The following is a 27,176-nucleotide window of genomic DNA, read 5'->3' as shown; positions in this document are numbered from 1 at the left end:
AGGCAAACATGTTACAAAATGAAGGTAACTCTTACCTACACTACCATGAGTATTGTAATTATTGATTATTGTGGAGATAGAAAGCAAGATGTGACGAAGGAGTACAAGGACACGCCAGAGCTGAGGAAAAGGTCTCAGGAGATGAAAAATCCACAGGACAATGCATTACAATTCCTTTTATACACAAGACCAACCAATCAGACCAAATCTTTACACAATGGGGTGTGAGAGACAACAAGTCGAGAGTCTGTCCAGAAACTCCAGACTTTAGCATATGAGAGGTGGGTTGACACTAGGGCTGGGCGATAAATCGATAAAAATAATTATCGAAGTAATGACTTCCCTCAATACAGACATTGTAACATTAATTCATTTTCGATAATGTCGATAGAGAATAATTAGGAACAGCAGTCCATTTAATTTCTGTGATGCAGTAGGAATTTGCGGAGAAATGGTAGCCTACGCTGGAGTGGAGTAGCTAATGTTAACCGTGGAAAATTAGTCTTATTGACGAAAACAGTGGCAGCGATAGCAAGGCTGTAGCCATGGAGTCAACATTGGGGGGACAAATTAAATTTTTAATGATAATTTTGGACCGCGTGCGTGGTTGCCTGTCGTAGCGTAGTACATTTATATTTTTATATCAATATATTGGGGGGGACATTTTGAACAGATTTGAAAATTGGGGGGGATGTGTCCACCCCAATGTGTATTATGATTACGGCTGTGAGCGATAGCCATGGCGAGGGAGCAACTTCCAATGAAGAAATTATTGATAAACAGGGTTCGTCTTCTTCAGTTATTTGGAAGTTGTTTGGCTTTTTGAAATCCGACAAAGAGCAGAGCATGGTCCGATGCAAATTGGTGTAAACAAACAGGTTTGGTAATAGCCTACGACAAGTCCAAGTCTGGCCTGGTTACCACCAAGTCTGGTAATAGCCTACGACAAACTCGACCTACAGTCTCGGTAAACAAACGTTTTAACAAATCTCTGCTTACAAAGGTGTTTGTAGATCTGTTGAACATATTTGTTTTTTATACAATTCAACAACACGTAGGAAAATCCCAAATCAAACACGACGAATCTGGAGCAGACACCATGTTGTCAACATCTCCAAGGCAACCGTTTGCTAGGTCCGTAAATCGTTGGTCCGCAAACGGAGAGGTACGCAAACGGTTTTACGGATTTCTTAGAACGTCTCTCGACCAATAAGAACAGCGTATTGGTCCAAATTATAATACTAGTATATGAGAAACCTTTTTTACCACCTGCAAAATCACTCGTTGGAACATGCAGAAAGTGTGAGTTTGCGCCAAGGTATTGATAGGTAAGCTATTGATAAAAAGCAAGGTTTTAAAAAGCTTAAGTTACTTGACCCCAGGTACGTGCTCCCTGGCCGCAAACATTTCTCTCACACCGCTCTGCCTAAACTTTAAGCAGAGTGTAGGGAAAACGTTGAGGAAGAGACTTGTTTTGCTACTACTACAGATCTGTGGTGTATCGTCTTAATTATCGTTATCGAATGTAAATATAAATATCTATATCGATAAATTTACCCATATCGCCATCCCTTGTTGACACCCACCCTTACATTTTCAAGCTCAGCAGAAGCCAAATACCAAGCCATTCGTTTGAATCACGTGTGTTATTTAGTACTGGATTATACTAACTGTTTAATAGCCTAAATAGCAATGTGACTGCCATCTTCTCCAGTAGATCTTAAACTTGTTTTTGTGACTTGAGGTCTATTCGTAAAAGCTTTGATTTACATAATGCTACAAAACATCTCACCTGTCTCTCTATTCAGACTCTGCTGTCAGAATTTTTCTCTGCCAGACAGATTAATCTCTTGGTTAAGATGGAGTCGCATGGATGACTAAAAAAGATCTATCCAACCCTCAAGTATGTTCTTGTTAGTACGCGTTAATAACGGAGTTAACGCAAACCCAAATTAACAGCGTCAATTTTTTTTATTGCGCGATTGACGTTCTTTTTGGCCTAGCAAACTTTGTAGTTTTTTTCACATGCTGTTGCAACAACTGCTGACGTTAGAAAAACTACAACACCACACCGGATCTAGCTAGACCGGAAACAAAACAACATGCACGCCACACACACTTGTTTGGGCTTGCAAGCTGGCTAAAGAGTAGTAGGCTAACTTTACGTTTTGAGTGGATGGCGAAGGCGAGATGCCAAAATGGATGCCAATAAGATTCTGAATGGAAAGTTTACTTTTAAAAAGTTGCCAAATGGTTCCATTGACAAGACCAAAGTGGTCTGTGTGTTTTGTTGTTGTGAACTGAGCTATTATCGCAGCACGTCCACTCTGAAATACCAATTGATGGCCAAGCACACAGCTGATGCAAATTCTCCACCCCCTCGACAAAGCCAGGCGATTGCAATGTTGTTTTCAATTAAAAAAAACATTTGCACCAAGCAACCCGATCCACTTTTCCTGTGTGTGTGCGTGTGTGTATCTGTACGTGTATCTGTATGTGTGCGTATGTGTATCTGTGTGTGTGTGTGTGTGTGTGTGTGTGTACAGTACCAGTCAAAAGTTTGGACAAGGCATTAATGATTTATGACCACTATAATGTATGCTACAAGGTGTTATCCTACTGACATGGCGATGGGGACGCTATTGTTAATCAGTAACTGCCTACTGAAAGTATGTGCCTTTGCAAACACTAACACATGGTTTGGCAATGGCTTGGTAAACAATATCTTCCAAATGCAAGAATAGAATACAGACAGTCTTAAACATAAATACTCCAGAACTTCCGATGCATGCAGTAGCCAGAACACTTACTCAGGTTTGTGGTTTGGAAACGGGGTCTGCTATTCACTAAATATACTGAAAATATGTGATTTTAGTTAGATTTTTAATCAAGATCAGATAATCTTTTCGGTTGGTTCTGCAAAATCTTGAAGCACTTAAAAAGTTAGGAGCACCAGTGCTACCAGGTAAAAAAGTTTATTTCAAGCCCTGCATATTCTTTGTCACGTTTAATTCGCACTGTGACAATGTGTTCACCTTTCTAATTAATCTTCCTCGTATCTTTTTAAGTAATCCGTGATCTTGCTGTAGCGGGGTTTGCTCATTTAAGAATAAATATACTTGATCTATGATCAGATATTTAATGACAAGGGGGCACCACCCTGATAGAGTTAGGACATCAGCGAAACCTAGGTTTAATATGTCATAATCGGTCTTGTCTGAAGGAATTAATTTGTTCGACATGTATAGCGGATCAAATAACACGAGGGATCAGAATACTTGACTTAAAATTATACACAATGATTTAATGAAATAAATGAAAATATAATGAACAGTAATGGAGATATGTTGTTGGCTTCATTAAGAGTTTAGGGCCTTTGTCTAATGATGGGAATGTCTATTGGTAATCTAACGGGAGTTGGTTTGAAGAGGATGTAACTTTTGGATGATGTCCTTAAAAATGTTCATACCTTGCCTATACTTCTTAATATATCTTCACAACATTGATAAATGGTTCGTAGAGTACAATAAATTTGATAGCAAGGTTGACTGACTTATCATAACAGAAAAGGAAGTTACATTTAAACATCAAATTAAATCATCACAGCATGGGAAACGGGAAAGCATAAATTGTCACACATAAATTCCAATAATCATTCTAGTGTCCACAAACAGTGTAGTCCTTGAGAAATGTTACATCCATTAAAAAAGTTAGTTTTGATGGATTCCTTTGTTTGATCCAGTCTCTCTGGAGTAAGGAGAGGCTGAGGAAGGTGGGGCACTTGGCTGGCCCTTCTCCCTTCCAAGGGTAGAAGGAGACACACGGTGTGATGTACAAAAATTAACTTGACGTGAGAATGTGCGGGCCGTCCGCCAAGTCTTGTCTGGCTATTTAACGTGGTAAATTTTTACTGAAAAGTGCAGAAACTCACCAAACATTAAAGAAAAAACAAAAAACTACAATATTAAAACATTAGCCAAAAATCCCAAGATTCAGTCTTGAAGATAATTGACATGGAAACACTTATAAATTACAGCAATAGACAGGGCCAGGGAGTTTTCAGGCGATCTTTATGTGGATGGATCAATACTTTTTTGTTAAGTCTGTCAGCATTCAATCTGTAGTGGAACATCTTTGATCTCTCAGACATAACAACAAGCTAGTGGAATTCTGCAGATTTTCAGTCTGAATAACTGCAGACAAGTTGAAAAAAAATCGCAGATTTTGTTTGGGTTTGCTAATACCTGATGACAGGCATGCCAAACAGGACACATTTCCTCGCCTCCACCTAAATTGTTAGAACCTGGATCTCACAGCCTGTGAAATATTAACTTTTTGCATGTTTAGCCATTTTAATTCAGACAAAGAAATGACCTCAGGGGTACATTTATAGGCCATCTGCATATTCATTGGGTGAGGCGGGGTTAATGGCTCGTTTACGTGCGGTCAATCCCACGTTGATTGTTATCCCACGTATGATTTATAAAGGAAAGGTGCGCAGGACCCTGCGTACGACCGGTTTTATACATGTGGATATTTCTGTGCGTAGGTACTTTTCAAGTTTTGGCCGTAAACCATCTTCTGGTATGTAAACGGTGCAATCTTTTATACATGAGGCCCCAGGTCTGGTATCAACCCTTTGAAAGATAGCATTTTATGACGACTCATTAAATGCTACGAAGTCAGGGGTTCTTGTGCTCATGTGGTCGTCAGTACTGTGTCTTACCAGGGCCGGATTAACAATTTTCTGTGCCTTGAGCAACAAGGCTGAAGGCCCCCCCCCCTCTGTGTTTGATGTGATGCTAGTTACGGACTCCAAAAATTAATGCGAGCGATTTTTTGGGCGATTTTTTGGGCCTTTATTTGAGCGCATAATAGTTTTTTGAGCTTTATGTCAAACATTTTACAAGCCATTTTTCAATTTGTAAAATCTTGTCAGACAGTAGGTACCCACCCAGCTAACAAGGGACGTCCTGGGGACGTTCGGTGACATTCCTATTTGGTCCCCTATAGGTTATACCGTGACGTTATCCTTAGGACGTCCTTAGGATATAAAGTTCCTAAAAGGTCACAACCAGGGACATTCCAGGAACGTCCCTGGTTGGTTATGATATGACGTTATAAGTCGGCTAAATTGAGACGTCATACAGTATTGTCTTAATTTGTACAGTAGCTAACAATGTTCTCGATAGCACTAGCTAGCTCTAAATTGGATGCCTACACAGTAGTGGTGTTGTCTCTTTAAGGATACAGAAAATACAAAACAGCTGAAGCTACTTTTGGACAGGTGAAGGCTACAGCTCTAGCTAGTCAAGTAGCGTTAGCTCTACTGTAGAGTAGCACGCTACTTTTGGACAGTTGGACTAGAGCTACAATGAACCAAGACGTTTTTCAAGAAAAGTAGCTATCATAATGACAGTTGGTTGTCATTGCCATAGATCAGTGTTTCTCAAACTTTTTCAGACCAAGAACCACTTGGCCAATAAATAAAAACTTGCATACCATCTAACTAAATAGTATATCCCCGGAATAACAGGCCTCCAGACCTGGCGCCATACAATTTTTAGCCGTTAATTATAATTTCCGCTAAGAAAAAAATACACGTTGCTTAACGATCCCAGTGTTAATCAGGCACGGAGCCAGACGTTGTAAATATTTTAGCCCAAGCCTAGGACATATGGGTTTGATGTGATGCAGATAGGGATTTCCACAAAATGTTTGGGTTTTGACGTTTTTCAATTGGTAAAAACAAGTGGAGCTGGTTCATGCAGGGGGACGCGAGACATAGCGCCTCATTAGCAGCGTGTCACTGGCAGTGCGTCATCACGCAATAGGGGCACACCTTAGCTGGGCGGGTATTTAATCAGGATATCGCTGCACTCTGCTTGCTAGTGCGACACAAGGTGCTCTGTTTAATCTGCTGCCTCCGCCTCCCCGGCCTCCACCCTTGGTTCTGTGTTTCCTGCTGTAGGGGGAATGCGTCGCTGCTCTCTGCTCAGAGGTCGAGAAGGTGTCTCCGTTGGGTGCGGCAGGGAGCCGATGCAAGCAGAACCATAATGCCAAATCAAATGTTACAATGATGTATTGTACCGTGTGAATAAAGTATCAAGTAAATACATACTAAGTCCTCCTGCCTGAACCTTGTCTAGTGATGCCATCACTCGGCCCTGCTCCCGTCCTCCCTGACGCGTATCGTTACGGTTGGGCCGCCCAGCCTAGCAATCGGTAGCCTATCTGATAAAACTTTTTAGAAAAGACGGGCTATGGACCCAACCAACTCTATTTGGTAGGGGAGAACTCCCTCACATGGTACAACCAGAGAGGCTCTGGTACAACCCATGCAGAGGCTGCGATGTCAGAATGTGGAACGTGTGTAGCCCATTTTAATAGGCTACTACCCAGCTAACACAGTTACGATGCCCTTACATTGCCGCAACGTCACTCAATGACCAAACATACGTTGCCGCAACGTCGGACCGTGCATCTGTGGGACGCCAGAACGTAACCGCAACGTAATCATGTGACGTTGCCAGTCCGTAACCGCGACGTCTTGGCAACATTATTTTCCGACATTGCCAGTCTGTAACCGCGATCTCCTAGCAACGTTGTTTTGTGACGTTGCCAGTCCGTAACCGCGACCTCCTAGCAACTTAATTGCGTGACGTCGCTAGTCCGTAACTGCGACGTTATTTAAGTAACCTATATTTCTCAATTCTACTGCTTATATTAGGGCGGTTCATATGCAGACCTCATTTGTCCCAAATGCTACTTGTTCTTGTATAATAGGCTACATATAGCCAACTTTAGGAGGACTATGTGTGGTGTGTAGCCTAACTGAAGCTAATCATAAACAAGGCAGCATTTCCATGTAACATTCTGTCATTTTATTTCAAACAAAGTGCCAAACAGTGAATGAACATCTTCTGCCAGTCCCCGCTACAGGTCCTGTCTGTGGCCCTGACAATGAAGCACAAAATAAGTTAGTGTCCTATAAACATAATTGCACGTATGAAAGGGGCTATACAAGTCATAAAAAAATCACATCTAGAATACGGGATTCTAGTTTTTTGTCACATAGCCATGTGAAAGGTTGGATATGGAAGCTGCAATCATGATTCATTCACCTGGCTTGTTTTGAATGGACTTCTGGGGCGTGTTTGAGTGTCTCCGCTATGAGGAGCTCCACAGCCTTCTCTCCCAGCATCATCACAGCATCTGCAATTAGAAGTCATGTACTTATTGTTAGCACCAATTTGAATGTTGAACGCTGCGTGTAAGCCATAGTTCATGGCATCTCAAAACACCTACCACTCTCTTTCGGAACTCCAGCACCTTAAGGCGCTCCTCAAGGTCTTGGAGTTCAGCCTGTGTTTGGGCCACCTGTAGGTCCATCACTGGCACCTCTTCAGCGTGTCTGCCCTGTAGTTGCCTGAATAGGAGAGCCTCTCGCTGGTTCTCCTCCAATGTCTCCATCTTTTGGAGCATAACCTGTAATGTGTCTGTCATTAAAGACAAGTAAAACAAGTTTACAAGAGTTAGCATGATTGGCATACACTGTGGTTCTTCTAGATTAGCTGTAACATTGATGTAAATAACACATGTTACCTTGAATGGTTGTATACAAAGCATTAGTAAGACAACATTTGTTGTTTTGACAAATTTGTATCTCCTCCGCCACGATCAGAACAACTTAAGTATGCTTTACAATGAGTTGGCAATGCTATTGAGAAGCTTTGAGTGTCTTATATTTGCACTTGCCTGGCTGCCAGCTGTTTTCCTGGGCCCCCTATGGGTTCTCCTCCACCAGACCAGAGTTGACACCTAGAGGTATGGCACCTGGTGATGCAGTTTTAAGACATGCTTTTGCTTCAAAACATAGCCTTTAGGGTTGCCATGGTTCATACAATTATTGTCACTGTTATTAACGGCCATTCATTACTTTACCATCATTTCCCAGGGACACAGTGCTAGGCCGTGTGACAGTGGTAGGATAATCTGTACAGACATGAAAGTGGAATGTAGTATTCGCATTTTGATATTGATATAAAAGGAGTAGCATCGCACATGTGATCGTTTGAAAGCAGGGCCCCACAGCGTAGCGTTGCACATGTGTGATTCTGAACATTCCAACCGACTATTTTCCGACAAAAACTATGTGACAAATGCTATAGTATAGCTTCAAAATGTACAATTAGTAGGCTAACAAGTAACACTAGCAGGTAGGAGCATTGCTACGAGTATTATGCTAGGTTGCTAGGTAACGGAAGCTAATTAAAGCTACCTAACTGCCGTTTTGGAAAAATAACTCACTCTGGAGGAAGCGTCGGAAATATTTAGAAGCTTAAGGTTAAAATGAATAAACTTATCCAAAAACAGATGTCATGTACAAATTGGAAGAATTAGTGACATGATACTTTTATAGACGGCATTGCTGTGCATGCTATGACCGACTGTGATCAAAACATGATCAGGCACGCGCTAGCTCCAGAGTCTTTGAAAATCCAGGGCTAAGTAAACTATTTTCAGACAAGGTTTTTTCTAACAGTTCTGAACGTTTATTTTTACTGATTCTTTTGTGTGTAATTTGTGAGACGCTAAACTTTGATGTATGTATTTTCAGTATTTCAACATACCTTTCTGGAGGGTTACTGTACAGTATAGCGAACGTAAACAATGTGAATCTGAAACAGATAACCAGGCTAAATAAATAGCCTAAATTTCAAACCTATACGTAATAACATGCCCCATCCAATTTCAGAAAATATGTTTATATAACTATTTCTGTAAAGAAACTCACCTTTGAAGTAGCTAATTTCCAGTTGAAATCCATGCAAAATCCAAAATATTTTCTGAAACCCCAGTTTCAGAGATGCGTTCAAATGGGCATGCGCAAAGTTGTTGCTCAGGGTCAGACTGAGGGACAGGTTTTCTAAGGAAGAATTGTTATATTCTGTGATGACTTGTCTTTGGAAATGAAACGCTTACCTTTTGGTCACATTTAACAATTTTGTATTACAAAATTATTGGAGCTCAAATTTGCATTGTGTGTCATACAGCTTTGCTGTGCTGGAAAAAGAATGTTTGCTTAATCATGTTACACTTCACACATTTATTGCTTTTGTACATGTAAAGAATGAAAGAAACTTTATTCCAACTTTATTCCAACTTATATTTTAATATAGGCTTAAAGCTGAGAATATAAGAATTATATTCCAAATTCAGTCTTTTATTTATTAAAGATATGTTCCTGCATATGAGAAAATTGATGACCATGCTGGGGCTGAGATGCACATGAATTACATACATTGTCTACATTTATACGTGCTGGGTGCAACAGTTAATATTGTGTGATTGAAATTCAAGTAGACTATGGCTACATTACAAAAGTGTCAGAACTGAGAGCAGTCCAGTGTGATCTCTCCATAGATAAACCACTGCACTCGATCCGTTGTCCTGCGACCAAAGAGCGACTTTACGGCAATTTAACCAATGGTACCAAAATGAATGTATCCAGCCGACCAAGGGACAACGTCACGGCAACGTTGTCCACTGGACCAAAAATAACAGTATCCAACCGACCAAGGTACGACGTTGCGGCAACGTTGTCCATGGGACCAAAATTAACGTAACCAGCCGACCAAGGTACAACGTCGCGGCAACGTTGTCCATGGGACCAAAAAATAACGTAACCAGCCGACCAAGGTACAACGCCGCGGCAACGTTGCCCACGGCTCTAAAAATAACGTTACAAGCCAACCAAGGATTTTCAATTGGTAAAATGGATTGGTTGAATTTATACTACTCTGACGGCTCTGCGTGCTGAAAGCAATTCACCGCCAGAACAGTAGATGGCGCTGCACTGCAATGCTAGCTAGGTTATCGAAAAGTCGGAGCAAATTTACAAATGAACCGTTTCATCAATAAAATATGCACATTTTCAGCAACTAAACTGCCCATTTCTCGTTACATTTTAATTCAGATGCTGATTTACATGCACTGTTCAGCTGAAATATGAATTGTAAAAACTTACAACAATGGCAGTCAAAGGATTCTGTTCTCTTGTTGGTCACGGCAACCCCGCCCCCACCCCTGACTCAAGCGGTTCTTAATACGGACCAATCACAGCCAAGGGGTATCCGTAATATGACGGACGGGCGGACAGATAGTCAGGAAAATCAGGAGGTGCACACAGAGCTCTCCGAGGGGCTCGGAGAGGACACGGAGAGGGCGTTTCTTGACGGAGAGGGCGAGGGAGAGAAGTATAAATCGGCCTTTACTGTTGCTACGTCGGACAAGCTCTAAATCGGATGCCTACACACTACTGGTGTCATGTCTTTAAGGATACAGAAAATACAAAACAGCCGAAGCTACTTTTGGACAGGTGAAGGCTACAGCTCTAGCAAGTTAGCTCTACTGTAGAGTAGCAAGCTACTTTTGGACAGTTCTCTAGACGAGCTACAATAAACCAAGACGTTTTGCAAGAAAAGTATCATAATGATATGCTACGTTGCTACGTCGGACAAATGTTCACGATGAGTAGATGAAAGAAAGTTGATTAGTACTAGCTAGACGGTTGTAAACATCTGGATACTGAAGGTCAGGGAAGCTTTTCGTTTCACTTGTTACGGTCCTAAAAATAACTCCAAGAGCATATGGATAAAATACACTTCCACTGAATGTTCTTTGCATTTGATCTGCTGTCTAACTGTAGCTAATTAATGTTGCAGGTGTTGATTCCAGACAAACTGGTGGAGGACGAGGAGGAGGAGTAGGGAGAGGATGAGGAGGGGTTGACACAATTAAAATATAAGAAAATTTATTCAGGCTTTTAAAATGCATTTGCATAAATCATGTTTTTTCTTCTACAAGCATACACATAATAAGTCACAATACACAATACTTAGCAGCTGCCTGTTATACTTAAAGTTGATAAAAAAAAATAAAGAAGTTAAATTACATTGTTGAGTTTAAGTGAACACATTCAGTTTAGTTTTGCACTACAGGCTAATATGCATTTTATACAAAAAATATCCATTAAATGCTTATGTGACTATAAATTAAGGTTGAGAAATTGATTCTGCATTTGGTATGCGAAAGTTATCAGGACGTCGCAAGGGGACGTCGCAGACACACGTCCCCTGAACGTCCCCTAAATGTTATGAGGACTTTACATGGACGTCCCGGGGACATTTGTCTGCGACGTCCCCAGGACTTTCAGGGGACCCTACCCGTCCCTTGCGACGTCCTGATAACATTCGGGGACGTTCAGGGGACGTCCTGGGGACGTCATTTTGCTAGCTGGGTAAGAAAGTAACAGCTAGCTAACAGCTAGATAATGTTTAACAGTAAAATCTCAATTTAGCTTGCACCTAAGTTAAAACATATTTAGTGTGCTAACATAAGCAATAACGTCACCAAGTTTGAGGTGTATGCATAGGCTAACCATTAAATTAGCAGCACATTTCCCGTATTTAACAATGATTAAACATGGACTTACTTGAAAGTGATGCACGGGCACCATCTCGCAGCCTCTTTCTTTCTTTTTTTCTTCCCCTGACTTCTGTTATCGTTTTGAGCCCATTTTAGAAAAGTTCTGTCAAAGTTCGTCAGCCCACTGAGGGAAGGGCACCCACAGCGAGCCTGGGAAGTTGAGTGTGTATTTGTTTGGGGGTTTTTTGGGGGGGGAGGCACCATCGTAACTTTTTTTGAGCATTTAAATATATCTCTTGTTCTGCCTGTTTTGTAATATACGTGTCTAATATTTCTATACTAAAATAATATCGGTATTATAAGTATTATAACTATGATGATTTTTCAGTTGGCAATTTTTGGTACCCCTCAGGAGTTGGTTCTCGACGCACAGCGCATAGTGTGCGTTATGGGAGCGGTGGCACTGGCTACTAGACTACACAAACACTGTTTTTGACGTGATTTAACATAACATTTTGATCGAACAAGTTGGAATAAAGTACTCACATTAAGGAAAGTTAGGACTGCGTTCATACAGAGATATAACATTTTAGTTGACATTGTCCAGGGCCCCTTAGCTGTCATGTGCCCCTGGGTAAGTGCCCAGTTGCCCAAATGGTTAATCCGGCCTTGTGTCTTACTGAGATAATCAGATTATGACTGTGTTGAAGGTTTGACTGTGCTACATTGCCTTTTCTCTTGTCCATGATATGTCAATGGACAAGAACAATAACCCTTTCAAACAATCTTTTGGTGGCTAATTGATTTATTTGTTATTATTGCTGTTGTGGTACATGTTGGCTAGCAGCTTATGCTATCAAATAGCATTACCTTTAGCGTCTTCTTTGTCTCCCACAGTTATTGCTTATAACCAGTGTTGGGGGAAGTTAAGCAAAGTAATATATTAGTAAGTATTAAGTTACATTATTACTTTCTGTACATTACGGGGGGGGGGTTGACCCCACTAATTAAGACTTGGACCCCTCAAAAGAGGTAAACACAACCGGTCGGGTTGGGTCGATACATTTATATATTGTGCGGAGACATTTGACAACGCTGGGTACACCTAGTAGTGTGGACGGGGTCCCCTGAGCTTTTCAGATACGATGACGCTCAGTTGCCATGGCACTGGGGTAGCTTGCGCTCTTGAGGTTAAAACGTCAAGATGGAAAGTGAAAGAAATATGCTGCTCTGTCTCTATAACTTATTTATAAGTTAGTGTAACTGTTTTTTGTATGACATTTTATTTATTTTTTTTACCTCAAAACAAGTGTCAGTCTCAGCTGATTGTGTGCATGTAAACAAAGCAGCGTGGAGGGAGGGACAGAAATGGCGTAACCATGACAACAATTGTCATGTATCCGTGTTAGTGTGGACGGCAAACATTTGGAAAACGATATGAAAACGCTAGTGTGGACGGAGATCGTTTTCAATTCGAATACGCGTTTTTGTATTTACCCGGGCTAGTGTGGACGGGGCAGCCTCTTCTGGGTCCAAGCGCTCCGCTCGTCCAGATCTAATAACAATGACGGAACCTGTTAATCTATTTACGATCACGTCCTACTTTAGTGAGGCACCCTTGGCGGTCAAAAAGGGTTTAAGCTTAGTTTAGTCAATTTAGTAGTATGATCTGACACAGCCCCGGGCTAGCAACAGGACCTGCGTGTGTCGTAATTTCTTTCCGGTACGGCGTACCGGGAAGACATTTCTTACCGGTATGGCGTACCGGCCAGTACCGGCTTACTTTCACCCCTGGTGCTTACCTGTAGGGAGGACAGACCAAAAATTCCCTATCAGTTTTGCTCCGTTTTTCTTTCAATTCCGTATATAACGGAACTTAAACTAATCCGAAGTCAGATTTCAGTTACCTCTTTTGGTTTTCTCACAAATCCAGTTTTTAGGCGTGATTTTAGGTTAATTTTTTTAACGTTCCACCGCTTTAAACCTTGAGTTTTGTGGCACCGAGAAGCTGTCAAGCTCCCTTTAAGAACGCCATTGTTCTACGTCACAGAGCTCTGCTTCTAGCCAGGGCGGGAAATATGACTTAAATTCTTTGTACATTGCAAGCTAATGCGGTGTCCAGTACTTCACTATAAATAATAGTTAAATTGGGACCACAAATATGCAAATGTTTGTCACGTTAAGCGTTACTTGCAGTAATGTAAATTTTTGACCACTTGGGGGTGTATTTAACGTTGAACAGGGTGTTTGTGTGTGCTTGTTGTGACATTGCCCATTATTTTCAAATACCTCGATTTGAACACGTTTGTTTGTTTATGATGGACAAAAAGTATACACTAATTGTATTATAAATAATATACTTTATTTATAGGTATATGAAACTTATGGTCCAAAATGTTGTCATTGCCTGTGAAAAAAAAGAGAAAACGATTAGTAATGTGTTAAAGCCGAGAATGCACATGCACACAAGCCCTCTTGTTCAAGTGACGGGATGCACAAGAACGAGGAGAGCTAAGCCTATTAATTTTGACCGTCAACCAATCAACATGATAACTTAACAAACGTCGAGACTACAAACGGACTGATTTACCTACATGTAAAAATGGTACAGTATGTTGGCACAAGTTCTCATATTCTAGTGATGGAATGCACACAAACGTCAAGAGCCTTAGTGCCAATTAATCTTTGGTCAACAACAAGGAACATGATCACTGGACATCATACTAAGGCCTAAAAGAAAATGTAAGGGAAAAGAAAAAAATATATATTGAGGTCACTCTGAAATCAAAGTATAAATAAAATAATATAATAATCAAAACTGCTAAATCCTTCCCTAACTACCCTATCTAGCATAAGAAACAAAACGTTTTTTAAATAATTAAAAAGCCTACGCTTGCCCTCTTTACTCAAATGAAGCCGGTCAGGGCTGTAAAATTCCAAAACAGGACGCGAGTGCCTCAGAAATAATCTATTTGTCCTAAGATAAATGACACCCTCGTTTTCGAAGGACAGATGCTCCAGAAGAAGATTAGTTTCCCTAACTATGTGGCCGGGGGAGAATGGAGCACACGGCAAAGCTTACTTCATACCGGTACCGCTCCCTAACTTTGTCCATCAGTTCCCGCATTCCCCTGAGGATATCATAAGGAGAATCCCCCTGCGCTACGTTGTTAGTTCCAATATTTAGCAATATTTGCAGCGGGTCACTGACGGTGGTGAGGTGGTGCAGCTGTTGGTGTGCCGACCTCTGGAGTGTAGTTCCCGGGTGTACCCACGCTAACGCCTCCGGTATTGCCGCAACAGTGCGACCTTGAACAAAAGAGAATAGATTGTTTAACAGTACTATCGTTTTCAAGTTGTGCTGCTAAAACTTTTATGTGATGAATAATTAAAAACGTATTTTCAATGCATCAAATGTATTTAGGAATAGGCTACATTAAAATGAATAGTTAGTTAGCATATGTGCTGCAGACTCCAGGATTTTGTTTAAGGCAGAAAAAAAGGATAGAATATCTCTACATTGTACATGGGTATTTTGTCTTGGTAAAAAGAATAAGACAAAATACTCATTTACAATGTAGAGATAGAAGTTAAAAAAAACATACCTGCGCCAAATGAGGTGACACAATGCTGCCAGCATACCCTGAAGGGTCGAGGGACATGCGGCCTGTACATTGAAGTAGGATTTGTTGAAGTCGGATTTGTTGAAGTCATTGTAAAACAAAGTCAGAATGGTCCAGTGAACGAGGTGTGAATGGTTTTACTGTATGCAAATATTGTCGCGATTGGATCAAATTAATGATTAACATCTTGGACAACCAATTACTATAAGGGGCGTTTCATGATAATTTTATTTAGAAAAAAACAACCAATGAGAGTTTGTTTGGCAATATTTTGAATAAAAACAATGCAGAAACAAGCGGCAAATAAACAGGCAGTTGTTTCCCTTATAAAAAAGAAAAAGGAGGGAACAGATTTAATTCTAAAAGGCCAACCAATGAGAGGCCTTTATGGCAATATTTTGAATAAAAACAACACAGAAACAGGCGGCAAATAAACGGGCAGATGTTTGCCTTGCATTGTTTGAAAAAGAAGAAGCGGGAAACCCTATTATATAACAGGCAGATGTTGGATGCTAATAATAACAAACAATTACACCTTGCGACACCTACTGATAGACAAGCGAATTGCAGCCTTAATTCCAAATGAATGGAAACAGTGAAGTGATAATCTCTCGCATATATATCCCTGTTAATCAAATACAGTGTCTATAAATTATCTTCAAAGCCCTTGTAGCAACTATCTCATATTCTTTGTGAATTGAATCACAAGAAAGAAGTGAATTGTAGCACTTTACTTTACAAGGATGTGATTTTCCTGTGACATTTGGACCTGTGGAGGGAATTACATGCAACTGTTAAGGCACTTGATATATTTGATGAACTATTTAACAACACAAAACAAACAGTAAACTTTTTTTGTGGAAGGGGGGTGGGTTGGGGTGTAGGGGGGTGGGTTGGGGTGTAGGGGGTTGGGGTGTGTGTGTGTGTGTGTGTGTGTGTGTGTGTGTGTGAATGGTGACTGTTGTAATGCAGGGATGCCCAATTGGCCTCTAGAGCTACCATCTTGTAGGTATCTAGTTTGGAAACCTACAGGTTGATAGCTCTCAGAGGACAATTGGGCACCTCTGCATTCATGGTGAAGGTTCAGGGGAGCAACTTTTATCTATTACTTCTATACTAACTATAACAGTTTGGCTTAACAGGGAGTCACCCCGTTACAGGGCCCCCTGTCTCATATCACCAAACTGTACTACTTTTAATCCTACCTGTATCTATTTTTATGTAGACAGTTTGGCTTAACAGGGAGTCACCCCATTACAGGGCCCCCTGTCTCATATCACCAAACTGTACTACTTTTAATCCTACCTGTAGCTATTTTTATGTAGACAGTTTGGCTTAACAGGGAGTCACCCCATATAGACGTAGTCCGTTTTAATATTGCAAAGCTAAGTCTGTCAGTGTCGCACAGGCCCACTTGATCAGACAACCCAATGCTAAAACCAAACAAATACTACTACTACTTACCCAATGCAGCTATCAGATATTATGGCAGACCATTTGGCTTAACAGGGAGTCACCCCCTACTGGGGCCCCCTGTCTCATATCACCAAATGGTCCATCATGAATATCCTCAAGCTACCACAAAGCCTGAATATTACATACCGATAGCTAAATGACACACTACAAAGCTAAGTCTGTCAGTGTCGCACAGGCCCACTTGATCAGACAACCCAATGCTAAAACCAAACAAATGACTACTTACCCAATACAGCCTGAATATTACATACCCATCACAAGACTACAAACCTATTTATAAATCCTAACCTCATTCTCGTAATAATCTGTGAGTAGTAGGTATTCTACCACTGAGCTGGCTACTCTGTCATCTTCCTCCTCTTCATAATATATTAATAACCCATCTTTCCCATTAAAACTAACTACTCTGCCTGGCCACCAACATACACTATCGTCCTCACTGCTAATAAACATGTGCGCTATTCTTTTCCCTACAAGATCCTCTGCACTAACCGGTATTAATACTAGTTTATTTTCCTGGTATTCGGTCCATAAGGGCAACCAGTACTGTTTTCTATAGCCCTCGTATTTTATTTTTAACAAAATGTCATCTTTTGTTCTTTTACAATCTATAACTGTCCCATTAAACCACCTATCTAACCCACGCTCTACATACAAACTCTTACCAAGTAACTGCTGTGGCATTTCAATACTTGGAAGTCTGACTATGCCCTCCCCTCCTCCGCCCCAGATGTTGTGCCTTAAGGTGCTGTTCAGCAGCATCCCTCAAAAACTCTACCTTCCTATCAGCAACAAGATCAGCCGGTGCAGCTCCACACCCTTCATCTAAACTAGTGTCTACAGGCTCGATGGCATTAACAACAACACTCTTCAGATTACTGATGAGCTGATCTACAGGGAGCCTCTTGCCATATTTTGATATATTTAAAATCCCACTATCATTTTTCTGCCCCAACACAAAACAACGGAACTTTAACTGTGCAACTACTGCTAGTATTAAATCTCTCCCTAAATTACTTACCTGTTGATTAACCTCTAACTCGCTTGTCCATAGTCCACCATACTTACCAAGTTCAAGAGTGAGCTGTTGTTTCCTGCGCACTGCTTGAACCTCTCTAGCTACCTGCCTATCCTGTTGGTTTCTAAGCACATGCAATCTATCCTCTCTAATTCTATGCATTCTTTCACAGAACAGTGCCCTCTGCCCTGCTAATACATGTTCTTTCTTGGAAAGAACTCTCCAAAATGGTTCTGTAACCTGTTTGGAGATGAGCCCTAATGCCCTACAACCTGCTATAAACTGACTAATATTAAGGTCAGCATGGACAGCCTGAACTAACCTGTTCTAATTTTGAGATAACCGTGTAAATTCCAACAAGTCAGGGTAAATATAGTTAACTCCTGCAGCATTATGGAACGTTACATTAGTACGGTTACCTTTGAATGGAACCAATGGAACATGATCAGAACCGTGCTTATTAAACAAGAAGGTTCTGAACTGGACGGGTTTGCCACTCTTCTGACAGCCGCGCTCCTGCACGGTCTTACAAACAGAACGGATGAGCCTCACGGTACCGCTCTCCCCCCCTGATTTAAGGGTTGAATCTAACTTTACGCAACCTACCTTATCTCCCTTAAAAACTAGTGTCTCCCACATATCTAAAGTAACACCTGTTTGATGTGCCAGTCCATCAATGACATGCATCCCACAAAACAATTCATTGACTACAGCAAGTTTAGACTTTTCTGAGTCAGGTAACTCAGTATAACCATCGACTATTTCTGGCAATATTTGCATACGGTACTGAGAGAGTATTTCATTAAATTTCTTCTCAGTACTTGCTCTATCGCCTACCAAATTAGTAATTTTTGAAAAGATCCTGTCTGAGAGCCCACCCCTATCGTCCTCTACATGCACCGTGTTGACTACATCATGCACCATTTCAACAATTGTGTCGAAAGTGCATTGGGCAGAGCCGGATGCTTGCTCTCTAAGACCTATATGTAGCCTAGTCCCATCAGAAAAACAAACCCCAGCGGTTCCGAATTTGTGGCCCAGTTTACTTGTACCATCTGTTGTAAGGGTGAGGTTGTCTGCCTCTATCAACCTACTTTTAATCTGCTGCAAGGATACATGTCTGGCCTTTAGTGTTACATTTTTACACTTTGACACGCTAGGTAAACGCTCTGTTTCTAATCCTGACATGTTTTTTAAAAAGGAAATATTGCTTTATTCATACTTACCCCTAATACCGAAGTCAGCTCCATTACGGTCTGCCTAGTTTTATCATTATATACACGACCATCTAACGTTGAGACTAACGCGCTTCTGGTCTGATCTTCAGCTTTAACACTTCAATCCTGCCAGTACAGTATTTGGTCATTTAAATCCGTCATTTTGTCCGGTAAAGCTACATCTTTCCGCTTGAGGGTTTTGCTTTTATCTTTAACTTTAAGACCTTGCATTTGGAATTGCAAGTTGTGAATGTTCTGCTCTAGTCTCTCTCTCTCTGTTCTGAGCTCTGTATTTACCTGCTCGAACTCATGCGCTACTTGCAAATTCCCTTTACATTGAGCTTTAAGGTGATCTATTTGATCGTCTTTCCTCTTGATTTTTCTATTTATGTTACGTACGTTGACCAGACTTTGTCTTTCCGTCGATTTGATTAATTTAGCTCTAAGCGATTTTATGTCTTTCTCAGCCTGGTATATTTTAAGCCCCATATCTTTACGTTCCTTAGTTAATTTATCTATATCTGCTTCTACTTGTTGGTACTCTATTTTAGTGTTGTTAATTATGCTAACTTGTTCATGTAAACCAATCACTAAATCATTAGCTTCTCTAACATCAAGAATGTCATTTTGAGTTGTCTCACCGGCATCATGAGACGCGCAGGGAGGAAATTCTGCAACTTCACGCCCATATGGAGGCGGTAGCTCAAACACCTCACTGAGACAGGAGTCTTTATCACTAACTCTGACAAAGTTATTGAATTTTTTCATTAGTCTATTTGCAACTGTATGCACTCTTTTCCATATTACATGATCGAAGTCATATTCGTGAAGTTCAAAGTTATGTTTTACTATATTAAATGTCACAAGGAGCGCCGGCATATGAAAAGCCATTTTTTTGTACAAGTAATAATCTCCATGATGACGCTATTTGTTAATGTTTCTAATGGTAATTTACTACAAACCCGACGACAACTTAGATCTAAAATTATACCTAAACTGTTGCAAGTATTAGTGTGTTGCTCCCCCTCACCTGTGAATGTTATTTCAGCAGTTTTTGTGGTTTTCTGTGAATCTGCCATAGTGTCGTGGATACTTTATAGAAAAATAGCCAAGAAGAAGGAATTTTCGCTTTTTTTTAAATATAGTTCTCACTGAATTTCCTGACAAACAATAATAAACCAATGAATGGTTAAGATTTGTGTTACGTGACGAAACATTTGCATACCACTACCATGAATCATTTCGGTAGAAACATTTCATAAAAACAGTTACCAAGAGGAGAGGTTTTATTTTGCCAATGTTTCTTGTGCTCGATACATTGAAAAGATATATGTAAAGTGTCTTAAGATATGTTTAAAAAGCCCGTCACCATGACCGAGACCTTTGTTTACATAGTATTAAGGTCAATGTCCGCTTTAAATTGATTGATATTGCCAAATAAATGAGTCTTGCGTGTGTGACATAATATGCTAGGCTATTAGGTTGAGTCTGGAGCGCCGTGCAAAATCATTCACGCGTGACTCATCCGGCCAAGGGTCATGACGTCACAGGTAGCTAAAGGAGAATAGACTAGCAGTCATACAAGAGGCCAAAAACTAAAATGTATGTTTGATTTTTTTTTTTTTGACTGATGACGTATTTCCACCTGACCTTGCTTTTCAGGAAGTGTCAATGTTGTCTGACATGCAGAAAAAAGTTACAAGGGAAAAACCAATCTTTTTCTCAATAGAACGTTCAGATTTCAATGCATCCCTATGGGATTTTCATCAACATGACTTCAACTTGATTTTTCTCAAAATGTATGTTTTAAAATTGACTAAATATACCTTATTTTGAAGAAAACAACCTCTTTCATTTAAGATATGTCTCCCGGTTGTGCCGACCTTCTATGAAAGGTAGCCAAAGCAACAAAAACTATAAACATTATTTTCATATACTTTCTCAATGCGTATTGCAACCAACATTTGATAGCATTAAGGGGTAAGTGTCAACATGTTAACTGGCATGTTTGTTTTTAATATCTTGATAGTAGTCGCTAGTTATAGAGCTAAGAAAAGGACGTGGACCTTAAAATTCCGGTGCCAGATTTCTCAGTGGCGTTCTTAGCTACATTCAGGCTAACTTAGCATTCGATTCAATGCGTCCTCTACCGGCGTTCCACAGTATTTGACAGTTGGTTAGACTTGGCTAAAAATGACGCGTTCTATTGTCCTCCCTGCAGACTGTAATCATAAATATTACTTCATGCCCTGGAGAAGAAGTTGACCCCCCCAATTGTCATTGTATAATTCGCACTCTGCTCTACTATTACTTTTAGTAGCGAGTTATGGAAACGGGTCGCCATCTCTCTTATGGTTTAAAGCGGATTTTTTGCTAGCTTCCAGCTTTGTTTCTCAATTGACACTTTCGAGAAGTTTGAAGTGCTGTTTTTGGCAGTAGATAATATTTTGTTGGGGCACAGTTTGCATTTAACTTAAATGTTTTTTCCAATATCTTCAATGAAAGCGAAATAGTGTGAATATTTCCATGCCGAAAACATAACACATTTTGCGGCCATGATTGCTGTTGTGTTTGCCTGCAGCATGAATCAAAGCCAAACTGTCAGGCTACTGCGCCCAGGGAGTGTCGTTTAGGCAACGATCTGTATTTAGAGGCTATGTAAGTCATTTGTTGAATTAATGCAGTAACTTTGACAAGTAACTTAAATAAGTAACTGTAATAACATTACTCAATGTCAAAAAGTAACACGTTATATTACTTTGTTACTCAGTTAAGTAATAATATTATGTAATGTGTCATATCAGAATCAGAAAGGGATTTATTCGCCATGAAAGTTTGCACAGACAAGGAATTTGCTTTGGCAGGAAGGTGCATACAGTAAACATATAGGAATCTTAAATTTAAATATGTGGTCTAACTATACTAAGGATACATAAACTAGCAATACTAAGTGGAATACAATTAAAATAAAATATACAATAAAGTAAAATATAAGTTGCCAATTTACAATATAAGTAAGGGATAATGCCCGACGAGGTGTCCAATATCATCTGATAACGGACGATGCGGAGGCGTGAACCGTCCGACGCTTTCGTTTTGCAATAGAAATCTAACGTTTTTCAACGTTAGCCAACTCTGATATTTATAGTCCGCTCAGCTCATAGAACCAACAACACCGGCTTCCCTTTGGCTGAGTTTTTAGCCCAAAACCTAACATTATGCTAGCAAGATTTAAAGGCAATAACATAGTGTACGGTTGACAAACAGTAAAAATAATTTTACAGTATGTTTGACAATAAGATTTGCTAGCTAACCAGCCATGTCACTGTCCCAAAATCAATATCAAGATTTTCACGAACAATATCGGCCATATACTAGTAGGCCTACTAGGGCCGCAGCATGTGGAGCGAGTTGAATAGCAAATGGCTGTGAGATGATCGCATCAAAGTTTTTTCATTTTTTCCAAACAGTGATTATAATTTGTCAGTATGTTTAACAACAAGACTAGCCAGCTATCGAGCCATGTCATTGTCCCTTAAAATATTTTTAAGAAGAAAATAATCGGCCATGTGTAGAGTAGAGTTGCTGCTACTGTCGTGTTGGCCGCAGACCAACTGAAGTAGATTGACTAGCGAGGTGAATAGCAAATGGGATGTGAGATGAGCGGTTACGTGACACTGACACACTACATTCAGAAAAGAAACATTTTTCAAATAGGTTAAAATAAATATTGAAGTCACTCATTGTTGTAAATACAAGTTAGCTTGTTAAAGTCTTTCAAAATTGTAAATGGAGGCTTTGACTCCGTCACTGTTGTTATGGTTACTTATTTCAGATACTTTGTACAGGCTCCTGTGTAGCCAGCGGAATAATTTAGAACGGTGAAAAGACAGTTTTTCTGCAATGACGCAGTAGGTCTCCGTTATCACCCTATAATGTACACCCCTGCAGCCAATCAGAATCGAGTATTCACCCAGACCATGGTATAAAATACAAATATTACAGCAATGAATACATGGACAATAGTTGTTTTATTTGCAGGGGCGGTTCTACACGGGGGCCTACAGGGACACTGGCCCCTGTAAAAATGTCCCTGCCCAAAATGCCCCCCCCCCCCCCCAAGCTGACTGAATAATTTTTTTTACACTTTTTTCTTCTTCTACTAGTCATCGTGAAACGAGGAAGGGACATTGCAGCCTTTTTGGCCCCAGTAAATAAAAAAGTGAGCGAAACATATCAAGGTATTGAGAGAGCTGAGGAGCTGGAAGAGGGAGAGCCAGAGATGTTTGTATGATTTTAATGTAATGCAAAATTTAAGTAATTCATATAATATAAAATAATATATTTATTATATATTTAAATATAATTTGTTTCCGTTTTTTTATGTGACCCTATGATTAAACACTGCCCCCCCCTGGCCCCCCCAGTAAAATGTGTCTAGAACCGCCACTGTTTATTTGCACTATCTCTTCTAGAAGGCTTACGCCTGGGAACCGCAATCAACTCGCCATGATCAGCTCGCCCTCTGCAGCAATCGTTTTGGCAGCTGGTCAAATGTTTTCGATAGTCGCTTGCAAATCTGGCTGCAAGATGATATACCTAACTTTACTACTCTAGTAACTAACAGCCAACCATGTGTTTACTCCGATAATAACTATATCCAATCAATTCTAAACATTTACAAATAAAAAACCCTGATTGATGATTGCATTGCCTGTCCAGCCAACATAGTAGTTTTTTTCCAGTTGTTTCTAAACAGTAGACTGTGTCTATTAACAAAGAGCGAGACAGACGAGCTGGCATACACTCAAGCAGAAGAGACACCAAAACCTTACATCACAAACTAGTAGAGACGTTTTAAAAAAGATTGACAAAGCAAAGTTAATCATCAAAGTTGAGAGGTAGCCTAGGCCTGCATGTATGACCCACAGGACATATTTTTCAAAGACTATGGCAAAAAAGTTGCCTATATATAGCCTGTCATGTTTATGTCCCATCTCAGCTTTCAATGTGAAAAAGTAAAGCTCAGAGGAGGTGAAAGGCTTGGTGGCTGGCGCAGAGAAATGTGCGTATAGTGTGAACAGCCTTGCGCCATTTGTGGCACTTTGCAGCCAGTGTGTTCCAGGTGTTAGGTGGGCCACCTGAACATTTTCAAAGCAGGAAAAACCCTGGATTATCTTTCTGTATCATGTTGGTTGGTGGTGCTGTGATAACATTTTAGGACATAGTTATAATGTATGTGTTTTATAAGCGGTAATCTGTAAGCTCCTTTGTTCATTGATAAAGGATAAACAGTGAATGTATACTTTTCTCTGGAAAATGGGTGTAGAATCTTATATGACTCTCTTGTAAGGAAAGAAGTCAGATTGTCTTAAGGTATTTATGACCTGTTGTTTTATGATACCTAACTAAGGAGCCACAGGCATGGAGGTTGGGGGACTTGAGTTCTCGTGACCTGAGAGATTAGTTTTAGATAGATCAGTTGATCCAGCTGCTCTGGGGTCTCATTTATAAAACTGTGTGTAGGATTCTTACTAAAAGTGTACGTACGCCCAAAAGCCTAAAATGGCGTACGCACACAAAAATTCAGATTTATAAAACCGTGCGTACGCACACCTGTACGCAATGTTCCCTTTATAAATCACAGATTACCCACAAGTGTGCGTACGTGAATCAGCATTGTACCTCGCCCTGAACACGCCCATTTTTAACCATAAATAGTCAATGCAAAGCACCTCATGAATGCTAATCTAGTATCTCATCATGACCCTGGCATACGATTGTTCTTTACGGTTAATCATAGTGCATGAGAACTTCTCAGACACTGCTAGCCTATTGGTGGAGCCCGAAAACTCCGAAAATGTGATGGCCGGTAGATCACCAATTTAAAAAAAACTGCGAGTGGCGTCAACTGTGGCAGTGATACTGCGAGTCCAGATACAATTTGAAAACAAAAGCGTTTTGTTATGAACAGTAATCTATTAATATATCACAACCTTTGCGTGGAAAGTGGCGTACGCACATTTTCAGCCCCGTTTTGTGCGTACGCAAGCTTTATAAATGAGACCCCTGATCGTTTTGCTATGGAGATTGTGTCCTGTGTTCTGTGTTTGTACTATCTCCTCATTTAGAGAGGGAGCTGTGACATCAAAGAACTTTGGGACACTTGGCCTGGGGTTATGTTGTCTTAATTGTCACTTACTAGTGCTAACAATCACAGAGACCGCTACATTGATTGATTGACCATCTACATTTAGACATTTTATCATTTAGCAGACGCTCTTATCCAGAGCGACTTACAGTAAGTACAGGGACATTCTCCCCAAGGCAAGTAGCGTAGGGATGTCACGAGAACCGATACTTATGATACTGAAATAACAAAACACCAACGATGCCCATTTTTTTGAAGCACCGTGAGCGCCGATGCCAGATGTTAGCATCGGTGCTGCGCCTCTTCTGGAACTGATGGGGGTATTCAGGTGTTTTCCCAATCGACTTTGACATTCAGAAAACCAAGATAGCAACTGCAGTGATCGCCCCACCTCGACTTGTTGACAAGAAAGGCACAAAAAGTTGTGTTTGGAAATACTTCGCGTTTGAGGCAGATGACCGTGGCGTTATAATTAATCCGCAGAAGCCATTATGCAAAAAATGCTTCCGTGGTCTTCAAACCAAGGGAGGTAATACTTCCAATTTAGCTAAGCACCTGAAAGATCGTTATACTGATTTGTTTAAAGAATTCAAGGCAAATTCTGATTCAGTTCCAGAAGAGACGCAGCACCGATGCTAACATCTGGCATCTGGCAATGTTCGTTGTGGTCGCGGCGAAATTCTGAATACATCCAAAGAATGCACTTTTTCTGTTTTTTTAAATCTGTCATACTGAAATACGTTACATGAAGTGAGATGTTTGAGATTGTGGGCAAGTGTGTTAACATGTGTGCCCACCATCTCCATATGTACATAACATAGGCCATTGGATTATGTTATGTACATAGTTTAGGTTAGCTATGCTGTAGTTTTAACGTTAGCCTATCCTACCTTGGTTAGAAGGTAAACTCATCTGAATGACCTGTAGCTTATATATGTCCTTCGTTATGACGGGTCACAGAGTACTTATGACGGGTCACAGAGTACTCTGTTTTCTTATGTTTTGTACGAACTAAATAAGTTGTATTTGAACCGCCATCTTGTCTATTCAAATTACACAGCACCGTCAGAATTTTCCATCACAGTGCCCACAAATAAAATCTGAACATCTCTGTAGGTTGACATACACCTTGAAATAGATGAAGCAACATGATAGCAATAAACTGAGGAAGAGGTTGAAAAATGCATAAAAATCTATGGAAGAATGAGAGACACCAGGAGTTTTTCGTTTCTTGTCCGTTGAACACCAATTGAAGTAAAAATGTGTGACTAAAGGGAAGGAATGTGATTGCTATAACCTGTTTGAATATTATGTGATTTGATAATGTTGTTGCTTATCTGTGTGTGTGCATGTGTTGTTGTGCATATTTAGAGAACACACTCCATGATGGTGTGAGGCTTACTACAGACCCAATGCTTTCCTTGGTGTACAGTAGGATGAGTAATCTCTTTTAGATCTGTGTGCTAGTCTCGTTAAATTGGAGAAGTTCAATCAAACCCAATTCAAGCATCTGTAAAGTACCTGAAAATACTGTATGTACTGTATTTCTCTCTGGGTCTGACACATGCATATACACAGTCCGGCTCAACCTACCCACCTACCTGTATGTGATATGCTTGTGCTGCCACTTCTGCCCTGTGAGGGCGTACCGCCTTTTCCGGACATTGAATTTGGACACCTCCCCGAGCTGGTCTGGGACCCCACACCGGGGCTTCTTCATCCAGCTGGAAAAACAGAATGCCATTTGCTAAGATTTTGGACTGCAACAGGTGCTATGATGAGGATATCATTGTACTATTTACAGCTAATGTACCTATGAAGTTGGTACGGCTGGTATGGAAAAATACATTTATAATGTGAGTATGTGATAGACTAATGCAATATAATCACTCAATTAATGTTTTCACACAAGTATACTAATACACACACCAGGTATAATAAAAGATTTATTTACCTTATCGTGTTATCACTACATAATTACCAATAAGAAGCACAAGGAAACAGAAAAAAAGTGGTATTTTATAGACAATGGTAACAAATTCTTCCTATGAATAATTCTACAGCAAATCAGAAACCTTTCGCCACAGAAAAATAATGTTGCCCAAATTCTCTTCACAACAACCAAATTCACAAATAATTTGTCGACCAAATGATGTTTCAGTTAGGCGTAGACCACTGTTTCTCAAAATTTCAGACCAAGGACCACTTGGCCAATAAATAAAAACTTGCAGACCATTTAACTAAATAGTAGGCTATATCCC

At 40.3% G+C, this 27,176-nt stretch overlaps 1 protein-coding gene and 1 long non-coding RNA gene across 4 annotated transcripts in view; both read right to left on the bottom strand.

Moving 5' to 3' along the window:
- The window catches only part of mmp16a (matrix metallopeptidase 16a (membrane-inserted)), a 203,394-nt gene that overhangs the window by 131,587 nt on the left and 44,631 nt on the right, over nucleotides 1-27,176 (bottom strand). For all 3 annotated transcript variants that reach the window (XM_084702673.1, XM_084702674.1, XM_084702675.1), the window contains one exon: nucleotides 26,517-26,639. In XM_084702673.1, coding sequence (XP_084558799.1) covers nucleotides 26,517-26,639 — 123 coding nt within the window. The remainder of the gene's footprint in view (nucleotides 1-26,516; nucleotides 26,640-27,176) is intronic.
- Nucleotides 6,870-7,735, bottom strand: LOC146276188 (uncharacterized). The gene is made up of 3 exons (XR_014766272.1): nucleotides 7,309-7,735; nucleotides 7,125-7,215; nucleotides 6,870-6,957 (listed from the first exon to the last, which is right to left on the bottom strand). It is a non-coding gene; the product is annotated as an uncharacterized LOC146276188 (long non-coding RNA).

Source organism: Hypomesus nipponensis, chromosome 8 (genome assembly GCF_054491055.1).
Source record: "Hypomesus nipponensis isolate SF chromosome 8, ASM5449105v1, whole genome shotgun sequence".
Lineage (NCBI taxonomy): Eukaryota > Metazoa > Chordata > Actinopteri > Osmeriformes > Osmeridae > Hypomesus > Hypomesus nipponensis.
The sequence above is the reverse complement of the archived record's forward strand: the minus strand, read 5'-3'. Positions and strand labels throughout refer to the sequence as shown.